Genomic DNA, 12,004 nt, shown 5'->3' on the forward strand with positions numbered 1-12,004 from the left:
ACATGATTCTTCACATTTAGAAGAAAGCTTCAGACACAGTGATGAGTTTTGTGTATAACCTCAGGTTCTTGCACTTTGGACCTATGTGCCCCTGCAGTGAACCAATACAGTAGACTTCTTGCTGTCATTTCTGCATGCATATTCACTTACCAGGATACATTCTCAAATAAGCTTCCTCTTTTGCTCTTCGTGTTTGCATTTTAATGGAAAAGGTAGTTTTATTTTAAAGCTAATACATCTTGAAATGAAAGGGTTTTTAAATCTTAGTGGAGACCAGACTATGTAGTTTCCTTCTATTTATGAAAGATATTACTGTGTCTGAAGCCCATTGCTAATCCTAAAACTGCAGAAGGGTTACAAATAGTAGGAAGATTGTAGCAGCATCTGCAACACATTCTGGTGAGATTCTAATGCTTTCTGTTAGGAAAAAAAATAGCAGATTTCCTTGATAAATGGACAGATATTCAAATGCTAGCCACAGGATTCACTACGAAGAAGGGAAACATTTAAAATTCAAATGGGAAAGAATCTGAAAGACTTTGCCATTGACTGGTGGTTTTTGCCTGGTTGTCTTGGCTGCTGAGAGTAAGTGTAACTGAGACATCTCAAATGATTTTTTTTCCTCTGCTTTTCTGAAACTTTTGACCATGTGGGCTGAGCTTATAACAGGATATGAAACTGTGTATCATAGCTCTTGATTTATATTCTCAGATAGAGCTATTATTAAGGTGTCATATGAACAGATGGGATATGAATGATGAAGCTCAGATTGGGTAACTACCAGTTGAGAGGAAATGACTAATTGAACTTCAGAGAACAAGAAGTCTGTCTTCTTGCAGTCAAAATACATGAAACGAAAATACATATTTGTCCCTTCAGTGTAGCTGAAGATCTGTTTTTTCTGCTCTGACAGCCTGGAACCTTTATGTTCCTGTTGGCAACTTGTCTGACTGCAATAATATAGAACATCCTGAAGTTTGTTTTAAATAGAGGCTGCATATTTTTAAGATTATGTAAAGCAAAATGTGAAGTATTGCTTTTTAATGCTAGATTAATGCAACTGTTAGATCTAAGTTCTGTGTGATTTCGACTATAATGACAGGAAAGTTCTTTACATTTCAAATCTAATTACGGTGATTATAAATGGGAAACAGTTGATGACTTCCATCTTAGTAATATAAACTAATTAGACTCTAGGGCAATAAAAATAAAGAATTTTGGACTTCTCATATTTTGTAACTACATTAAGCAGTCATTTTAATGTATTATATTTATTCTAAAACTGTGAAAGCTACAGAGGATAAATGCTCTAAAATGCATTCAGTCATAAAATAATTCGAATATCCTCAGCTTACACTTAAAATAGTTTTATTAACTTCTAGTTATAAACTTACGTTTTGTGTCATTTCAAAACTTCTGTCAGGTGTGTCAGTAATGTTAATTAATTGGCACTTTTAAAACTGTAGCACTTTAGGAATTAGAGTATAAACACTGTGAATCAAAGCAGTGATTCATGTTGCTAACTGTCCTAACACAGGACTTAACATCTTCAGATACTCTTAACCTGAGCTTTAAAAACAGTTTTGTGCACCTGATTAATATCAATCTGATGTGTGTAGCTGAATGTTTAAATGACTAAAAAACTGTATGCGTTGCAAGTATAGGAAGAAAATCCAAGCTCCTTATGACAAAGCATTGATTGGGGGAAGACAATGAATGCTTAACTAAATAATAAAATATCACTGTAGATACGTAACTTCTAAGCATATGGGTGTTTCTGTGGAATCTGTCCTTGTGTTGGTAGTGCAGAAACAAGGAAGATAAAACTGTGTTGATCACTTTACACTCATTATCTTTTAAGAGTGGTTATTTTATAGATAAAATGATGGCAGATACTCTGTACTTCATTTACCAGCAACAACATGATGAGTTTCTATAAACATTTATAAGCTGCTACATAAGAAATTTCACTTCAGACATATTAAGTGAAAGTTAAGACATGAAAAAATACACTATAGTAGCAAAGATTCTATGAGCACAGTCTGAAAATGAGTGCATAAAGAAAAACAGAACAGCTTCTTATTCTTCAGCAGATACTCATCATCAAAATTTCAGTGGCTATACTTTGCTCTAATGAAAAAAATCTACTTTTATGCAAAGAAAAATCTGTTCTCATAGTTGATGTGCTCTTAAGGCTTTTTATTTTAATTGCTATTCATCTTCTAGTTGTCAAAGCAATTTGTAAATCACTCTGAATTTCTTCATTTTAGCTTGTTACCTTGAAAAAAAGAGTGAGAGTCCAAAGAGTTAGTTCACATATGCCAAAGTACAGTGCAGTTGGGTCTTATGTATTCTGATTGATTTTTGTGTGTCTGAACTGGCCTAATTAGCATTTCATTATTTATGCAGTTCTACTAAAATGTAACTTGATATACTGAGAAATACTGTATTTGTCAGCACAAGTTGGCAAGGAACATTTGTATTCCTGTCCTCTTTACCAGATTTCCTTACTACCAGATGCTACTTGGATGCAATATACTCTTGGTTATTGCTATATTTGTACATTTGCTCTGATATCCTTATACTATATTGCTGAAGGTGGTCTTTGGTTTATTCTTGAGATGCCTCTGCTCTGTAGCTAGCTGCTATAGTCTTACGCATTTTCTACATTTGTGTGAGGAGTTTAAAAATCCCTGCAGTACTAGGTTGTTGTGCATTCCAACTAATTTAAAGCTTCAAACTGTTCTGAAAAAACTGATTATTGTACTGAAAGAAGTTGATCTCTAAAGGAATCTGCAAAAAGAAAGACTTGGGTTTGTAAACTTCAGTTCAGGCAATTAACAATGAGTATCAAATAAAGGGGAAAAAAAACCCCAGTCTTTGAAGTGAGCGAAAGCTAACATTATTTTTAAATTAGCATTGTGTTTTAGTTGTCTGCAAATAAATGTCTTTGCCCAGCTGCATATCATAGGCATTAAGGCCCCACAATCATGAGTCACCACAAAAAATAATTCTCTTCCTGCCCTTTTCCTTCCTAAATCTTTGCAAACTTAAGGATTTGTTTTGTTATGTTTTCTTCCTCTAGCTTCATTGCTCCATCCTTAACAACTGGATGGGGAGCTGTGGTTACAAAGGTATTGTAAATAGATAGTTTGTTACTTATAAAAATTGTTATATAAGATATATTTTGAATTATTTTTGTTAGTTGAAAGAAACTGATTAAACTTACAGTGGCAGATGGAGTGAGCAAACAGCAGTATACCATGTTTCTCAGAATATTAAATATTTATTTTGTACATCATATCTGGAAAATACATCTTCTGCTGAGATTTCTGTTCTGACCACAGAAATGTCCATTTTGGCTCCATGGCAATATATGCATTATTAGACATAATGACAGCTCTAATTAATCATTAATTTAAAGAGGCTGGGATTCATGCAGAAAAGACTTCTGTTGTGGTTTTGGGTAGCTACACTAACTTCAGAGTACATACCACTCAGGAGCAGTTCCGTATTACTTTAGAAGATTTTTGGTATCAAAATACAGAACAGTTATATCTTGGTATGTTAAATTTTATTACAGACAAAAAGACCTGGAAAATTTTTCCTGTTTTTTCATGGAAGGAGTATTGCAGTTCAGTTACATGGTGCAGTGGGTGCACATACAGTATGTGGCATAGGAGTACAGGAAGTTTCAGTTTCCCTAGAAGTTGCAGTGGCTGGGAACAGACTATGAAGAAGAATTCATCAAGAGCAATTCATCAAGACTAGTTTGCATCTGTGACTGTAAACTACTGGAGATAATAAGTGGAAGCCACAAGGCAGAAGGCTTGTGTCAAGGGGAAGACATAGTGGCCTGTGAAGCTTATTCCCTTCCAGAGCTTGAAATATTTCATCATTTCTGAGACATGGCACCTTTTTTCTGTCAGTAAACATCTATAAATACTCAAGCCAAGTGATGGACTGCATTGAGCTGTCAGTCTGTTGCTGTCACTTAGTTCAATCAACAACACACTCATTGCTGTGTTTCTCAGTCAATGGTTTGACTAAGCCTATGCCCTTTGTGTGGCACTGTGATACTGACTGGTGGGAGTGATTCTTCCAGTTAGCTTTTTATGACAATTTAGAAAATTATTTAAGACTTAAAAAACTTCCCAGATTACTTACTAGTTGGAAAGTTAATCTAATTGCCAGTTGCCTAACTGCAGCCCAAACAGGTATTGCTATGAAATTGCAGAAATTCACACTTTGTGCCAGTTTCAGATCTTGCCTTGCTTCTTCCCTGAGTCTAGTCTGAAGATACTTAATAAATCTGTATCTTCATGCAATCCAGGGTTGCTGTAGGAGAAAAGAGAAATTTTAAGTCATCTCCTTGTTGAAAGACTTAACAGGAGTAGGTTGTTTCTTCACCTCCCTCTTACCTTCACAGTTTTTCTTGGATTTGTGCCTTCCTCTGAATTCGTTAGTGTGTGTGAATTTGATATATGTATTTTATCTAATAATTGCTAGAGGTGGGACAAGCTCTTGTAATTCTTTTGATAATGCTTTTGAATTGGATAGGTTTGTTGGATAGATTTGGGGGGGGGTTTTGTTTGTTTTAGTGTTGGGAGGTTTTTCCAGCTTGGAAAAGTGTGTAAAGTAGCAGAGGTAAAAATCGGTGAAGTAGTTGAAAGCTGAGATTGTAAAATAACAGTGGATACACATTTGGAAATATGCATTATCCATTTAATGGCTTAACTAAATGTCCATCAAACAATTTCCTTTGTCCTTCATCCAGTCTCAGAGATTTGATGAAGAATTTTGCGTGGGCTAGAAACATTTAAGTTCCCTAGAGCCTACTTGAGTTAAGAATGTATGTACTAAATAACTCAAAATACCTGTAAGAAATTCATATCAAAGGTGACATTTAATGTTTAGAAAATGTAAAGATGCTGAACAGATGCTAGTTTTGACTGTGGACTTGGAATTATCATTGTCTTTACATGGCATAACATTAAGTAAGTGACTCCAAAACAACTAAAAAGTCAATTATTTTACTACTTTAGCTAATACAATTGGTGGGAGAGAGGGGTTATCTGTTCTGTTTCAAAACAAATGTGACAGTTCTGGGAAGCAGCTTTAAAAATCATTCTGACATACAAATAATCCATAATCATGAAGCAACAAAACCATTGGTGCATCTGAAAGGCAGAAAAAAATTGAAGATGCCCTTCTTGCTTTGAAAATGTCACTTAAGATTACAAGTAATTTACCATTAAACCAAAGCAGCAATTCAATTTTACAATGCAAGTTCTTCAGTAATGCTAACAAATTGAATCTACATTTTTACAATAATTGGCATACTTCGTTTCAAGTTCATAACAAAGTTACTTTTTGCAGTTGGTATCTGTAGGAATGAAGTCTACCTTTTTTCCTTTCATTGGTACAGTAAATGCATAACTTAAACCAATACTTACAAATTGTTTATTATAAATTTATCTGTTACATTTACTATTAATTTTTGCTTTTTTCCTCTCCTTGTTTCTTATTCAGGTGCATGATTGCTGATGAGGTAAGTGATGTTTCTGTTTCTCTAACACTGTTTTTTCTTATGTGAATGTGCTTCATGCAGATGTGACCTTTTTTGTTTGAGAGATGTGGGCAGAAAGGTTGGTAATGAAAAAGCATAGTTCCTGTGATATTCAGTAGATAATCTGAAAATATCTAAGCAGGGGCATAAAAACAAACAAACAAAACCTAACTACAAGCACAGAGGGGGGAAAAAAAACACCAAAAAAAAACAGCACAAAAAAACCCCCACAAAGCCAAACATGAAAATTGACATAAGCTTAAAAGAAGCTTTGAGAAAACTTAGGCAGTTATTTAGGTTAAATCTCCTCTATTACTCACTCTTAAAAATATTAACTCAGATGACTTATTTTTTAGCACTTTATAATTGCATAGCTTTTTTTTAATGTATCAGGAGACATTCCTGGCCCAAAGAGGTAGATTTTGAACAGATATGCCTTCCAAAGCTGAATTTTCTTAAATGCACTGATCAGGCAGTAATAGTGAAATTCATTACTCCCATACAGTTGAAAATTTGTATTTTATTCCATGTTAGGGAAATTTGATTCCAGCATTTCTTCCCACAGACATTTTTTTTATTAGAGTATAATATTCTTCATGTGTTGTCAATTTAAAATTTTATCAAAAAAGAGGTAATGTTTGGGTATTGATGTGGTCTCCTTATTCTAATTTAGGTTTTCTTGAAACATGAAGAGGGAAAATGAGTGTGTGTGATGGGAGTCTAACCTAGACAGGTGATCAGCTATATGGGATATAGATTCAGTAACAGGTGTGCTACTGTGAAGAGATGTGCCATTTATTCCCTGCTCATTTCAGCTCAGTTGCCTGGACCATCACCAGTAACTGGGCAGTCTTGAGTTAGTGAGACAGCTGTGGCAACCAACAAAAAATTAACTTTTTTTCTTTTTTTTTTTCAATTGGATTTGTTTTCAGCTGGCTCAAGCATTGCTGGTGATGCTAGGGATGCTTGCAGGAAAATTTTAATGAAAACTTGGCAGTTTTGAATGGAAACTTCGTATCGCAGTACTTCTCTGACTTTTTTTTCTTTCTAGTAATAGTAGAAATATTCATTATGTTTTCTTCTATTACCTGGGAAATCTCCTCATGATATATTTACATCAGTCCATTTAAACTTAATACTCAGGATATAAATAAGTTGTTCTTTTATGTCTGTACCATGAGTAGTTAGATAGCAGCAAATCAATTGAAATATCCACTGGATAATCCAAACTTCAAGATTGCTTTAGTAATCTTAAAGTGAAAGAATACTTTAAGGCCAGTCTCTGCTTTAGTGCTTAACAGGAGTCTGGAAATGTCTCATGTAACCTGAATTCTCCACTAGATGAACTTACACTTCTGTGGTAAAGAGAAACTGGTAGCCGTGGTGAATGAAAGCAGTAGTTTCTTTTTGTTGACCTCCTGGGTCAAAAGTCAAGTTCTTCATATAGATCTTTCTTTGTTCTTCAGTTGCATATGCAACTTACCATAAAGTTGTCATTTTTATTTTAATAAGACATCCCATATTTTTCTGTCCTTTGCATAGTCTTTAAAAAATGTTTTTGGTAGCTTAACAAGTTAAAGAGTTTGATCTTTATAGTCTACCCTACTAAGGCCCTGAAAAGAAACTTTTCTGAAATGAATGGAAATGCTTCTTTCAGCTTTAGTGAGCTAACTAGATAAAATATATATATTAATCCATTTAAAGAGAGGCATCTACTTTTGTAAAATACGATTTGTGGTAACAAATTGACAAGGAAATAGATACTATGCAGGTAACTCTTTGGCTTTGTTTCCTTTATCTGGTTCTGTCTTTGCAAAATAATTTTGGTGGAATGGAATATGTTTTCTAAGCAGAGACTTCTGTTTTTAATTTTTATCTTTTCACAGATGGGGCTAGGTAAAACAATTCAAGCAATTGCCATCTCCTATTACTATAAAAATGAATGGCCTCTCTTAATTGTAGTACCTTCATCTCTGAGGTACCCTTGGGTTGATGAGATGGAGAAGTGGATTCCAGAACTCTCTCCAGATGATATTAGCATCATTCAGAGCAAAACTGATACTGGGTGAGTAAAGTTTTTTGTTCTGCAGACAGACTTGTTCAGCCCTGCTGTCCTCAAGCAAGGCCCCCTAGAGCCAGTTGCCCAGGACTGTGCCCAGGTGTTTTTTAATATTTCCAGGGATGGAGACCCCACAGCCTTTCTGGACAGCCTGTGCCAGTGCTCAGTCACACCTGCAGTAATAAAAAAAAAGTGTTCCTCATGTTCAGAGGGACCATCCTGTGTTTCAGTTTGTGCCAATTGCCTCTGGGCCTATCACTAGGCAAAATGGAAAGGAGCCTGGCTCCTTCTTTACACCTTCCCTGCAGGTATTTACATTAGTAAGAACCTCCTGGAGTCTTCTCATCTCTAGGCTGAACAGTCCCAGTCAGCCTTTCGTCACAGAAGAGGTTCTCCAGGCCCTTAATAACCTTAATGGCCCTTTGGTGTATTCTTTCCTGTACATCCATGTCTCTCTTGTACTAGGGAGCCCAGAACTGGACACAGCGCTCTAGGTGTGGCCTTACTGGTGCTGAGTACAAGGGAAGGATCACCTCACTCAGTCTGCTGGTAATAACTTTGTCTAATGCAGCTGAGGAGGTAATTTACCTTCTTTGCTGTAAATGCACTGTGCTGGCTCACGTTCAACACCCACCAGGACCCCCAGGTCCTTCTCTGCTAAGCTGCTTTCCAGATGGATGGGCCCCAGATAATGGTGCATGGGTTTTTTTCCCAAGATGGTAGACTATCTTGGAAATAGTGGACTATCTACTACTGTCTTGGATGGTGGACTATCTACTTGTTGAAATTCATGAGTTGCCTGGCAGCCTTTTTCTCCAGTCTGCTGTGGTCCCTCTGGATAGAAGCATGACCTGGTGTGTCAGTTTTGTATTATTATATTATAGTTGTAGCTCACCTCCTTTAAAGTTGAGAGGTCTGTTGAGATGTCCCTGCCCATGGCAGGTGGGAGTTGGAACTAGGGTTGGACTAGATGATCTTTTGAGGTCCCTTCCAACCCTTGGGATTCTGTGATTTTAAGGTCCTTTGGAGCCCTAACTATTCTATGATTCTATGGTTCTTGCAAAATAGCAAGTGCTCATCTGCTGAAAATTAGATTACTTCAGTGTGTCTCAAACTGAACATACACAGTTATTTTTCAACCCTGATGAATTACCTTGTGTTCATTAGCTTCTGTAAAACAATTTGAACACATTTTTAGAAAACTTTTATATATGTTTAAAACAAGATAGTAATTACTGTTAAAATTCTATTTAGTGTACTGAAAAAATTTGTGAGTTAAATATTCTCTAAATAATTGAAAACATCATCATGTCCTAGGCTTTCTATCTTTAGGCTTAATAACATGAATTCACCAAAGTGAGACTTTCAGTCTTGTTTGTTATTCTAATAACTCTCCTATTACACTGAATTACAAGGGTATTGTTTAATCTGCTCTACTGTAAATGACCTGCTTGATTTCATGGTAATGTCTACACGTTGTTCTAAAACTTCTGCGTAAGGGAGGGTGATCTTCATCTTGTCTGGGGAGTATCAGACAGTAATTTGGCCTCCAAGATGTGCACGTGGGACAGTAGCTTGGAACCTTCTTTGTGGTAACCAGAGAAATTCAAATGAAAATTAATTTTAAAAGTAGTAGTTGCTACTGATAGTCAATATGTAAGTTTATCACAGGAATATGGGAACTAAAATAAGTATCCAGTGAGCCTTTTTTTTAAGCTATTTAGCTAAAATGCACACAAACTTAATGCTTATAGTGCTGAATGCAGAAAGGAGAAATGTGGCATAGGGAAAATAATGGCAAAACTAAATGGCAAATAATTCTGTTCATTTTCTCTCTTTAAGATTTTTAAAATAAGTAGTCCTTTACCATTATCACTTTTATTCAACAGCAGGGGAAGAGGAAAACTTGTGTTTCTGCTTGTTTTAACTCCCAGGAGGCTTCCCTAGCTGTAAATGAGGTAGCTGTTGAACTAATTAATATTTTAACATTAAAAAATGTTATAAGTATTTGCAAGAAAATGCAAAAATGCAGCTACCAAACTTGGTTTAGCATTTTGTAACATTTTGCTTCCATATGTTCAGCTTGGATTTTTCTCCGTTCCATACGTGCTTTTCTTCAAAACTTCAGCAATGAAATTTACTGCCTCAATGTTGTTTAACTTAATTTAAACAGATTAAAATATACTTAGGCATCAGTTGAGGTTCTTACAATTTGTAACAAAATTTAGAATTGGATGTTTGTTGACTAAATTGATTCCACCAAGAATAAATAATTTTGGATTTTTTTTTTATCCATCCTTCACAGAGGGGTAGGGGAAATACTTGCTTTCCTGGTTGCTACATTTATCAATGCAGTAATGGCCAGAATCTGTAGTGCATTGACCACAGTGCTGGTGCTCTTAACCATTGTCTCTTCTATACCCAGAGGCATGAATGTACACATGCATGTCCTTTCTTCCTCATAAATACAGCTTAGTTAGATCTTTGATGCTACTGGAGAACAAATAAAAATCATGCCAGCAGAGCAGTAGCATCTGACAGATGGGTAGACCAGCTATGACTCTCATTCTGGTGACTTGTTTGTCTAACAACTCTAAGAGTTCCTGTGCTGCTCAAAGACTCCTGAAGGGCTACAGTGCTCTCTAGTGATTAAAAATTAATTTGTGCCTTGGGCCTATCTATGCCTTTAAATTTATTGTAAGAAGTTCCTTTCCAACTAAGCACGAAATTTTATCTTGTGCCTTGATTTTTATTACTTCATGTGTTTAGGTGCTGTTTACATAATGTGCTCATAATGATCTGACTTGTGTAATATTTTTATCCAAAAAGTAGATTTGTCCTATACAATACTCCTAGAAAGCAGCACAAGTTGAAGCAATGCAACCAGATAAATAAAGTTCCTTTTAAATGCAATGTCTGTCTTTTAAAATGGCAATGAAATGTGTGTGATTTTTAAATGTGTGATGCTAAAATGTTTTAAACACAAAAAGCTGTTGTTATTAGTTTGACAGCCCACTAATTAATCAATCATACATATGTCCCTTTTTAAAAAAAATTAGTTTGGTGCAATTCCTTTGCTATTTCCATTTTTCTATAATGAAAATTTGCTAAGAAAACTTCCGGATTTTCTCTTTTAGGAGGATATCAACCAGCAAAGTAACGATTCTGGGGTATGGCCTATTAACTTCTGATGCACAGACTTTAGTAGACACCTTGTACAGGCAGAACTTTAAGGTAGTTGTGATTGATGAATCACACTACATGAAATCCAGAAATGCCACCCGTAGCAAGATTTTGTTGCCAATTGTGCAGAAGGCTCTTAGAGCTATTCTTCTTACTGGAACTCCTGCTCTAGGACGACCTGAAGAGGTATTTGACATAGTGTTTTGGTTTTTAAGGATAGTATCAGTAATAAAGGAACAATTCTGTAGTTTACTTGAATATGTACAATTATATGCATTATAACATCAAACCTGCACTTGCTGTATTAGGAAGAATAAGTATGAGAAACTAAAACAGTGTCTTTCAGTTGATTGCATTGATGTTTTACAAACTTCTTTCACGCTCATGCACAGGTGACTTGAAACAGTGTTTGCTATAAGAAATTAATCTTGAATGTAACAGACTGTTGGGTAGAAGAGAAAATTAAGAGCTGGAGTAGATAATTATTTTGTTCTACTGTGTAAGAGAGTCCTTGGTAGATCAGAGCTTGTATTAAATCTTCTGTTTGATCATCTGATACAGGAAGTCCTTTATTTATCACTGGTCTTTCGAATATTCCTAATGTTCACTTGTATTTCATAAGTGGAAAAAAATACATCCTATGCTTGTTGCAGTCCAGAAAGATAAGTTTTCCTTTGGTGGAAGTTCAAGTTACAGATCTGGGGAGGAGCTGAGAGGAAATTAAAACCTACTTGGATTTTATACTGAACCCAAGAAAACTGCCTTTATTTATCAAACGTAGAAATTAATGGAATATAAGAGCTGATTTGTGTACAAGGAACTTATAAAGGTTATATAGGTAATACTTTACACTTTAGAGGTTCTTGTTGTGTAAATAGAACTTATGCCAAGACCCCTTAATTTGGTCAGAGAGGTTATATCTTGAGAAAGATATCCACAGTATGAAAAAGGGCTTGGTGTATTATGAGTGTTTGCTTAAAACTTTAAAACAAATCTTTATATCTGTGGGTATGGGCAATTCTGAAACTGCCTGCACCAAAGATATTGCAACCAATCCTGGAAGATGAATTGAAGTTAGAAAGTGTGTTGTGCATTGGTACAAAGATCAGTAAGCAACATTGCAAAAGGCCTTTGAAGGAAATTCCATAAAAACTTTCCTTGATCATGGTAATGGGGTCAAGACTGATGTACAA

The 12,004-nt window shown here is 35.4% G+C and overlaps 1 protein-coding gene across 6 annotated transcripts in view; it reads left to right on the forward strand.

The window, feature by feature from the left end:
• The window catches only part of ZRANB3 (zinc finger RANBP2-type containing 3), a 50,206-nt gene that overhangs the window by 16,055 nt on the left and 22,147 nt on the right, over window positions 1–12,004 (forward strand). For 5 of the 6 annotated variants that reach the window (XM_031053411.2, XM_031053412.2, XM_005154044.3 and 2 more), the window contains exons 3-5: window positions 5,533–5,551; window positions 7,456–7,634; window positions 10,766–10,997. In XM_031053411.2, coding sequence (XP_030909271.2) covers window positions 5,533–5,551; window positions 7,456–7,634; window positions 10,766–10,997 — 430 coding nt within the window. Of the gene's footprint in view, window positions 1–5,532; window positions 5,552–7,455; window positions 7,635–10,765; window positions 10,998–12,004 lie in introns of those variants that run through there. The other variant, XM_031053415.2, reaches the window with a different exon arrangement.

The sequence above is a fragment of the Melopsittacus undulatus genome, chromosome 4 (assembly GCF_012275295.1).
Source record: "Melopsittacus undulatus isolate bMelUnd1 chromosome 4, bMelUnd1.mat.Z, whole genome shotgun sequence".
Taxonomy (NCBI): Eukaryota; Metazoa; Chordata; class Aves; order Psittaciformes; family Psittaculidae; genus Melopsittacus; species Melopsittacus undulatus.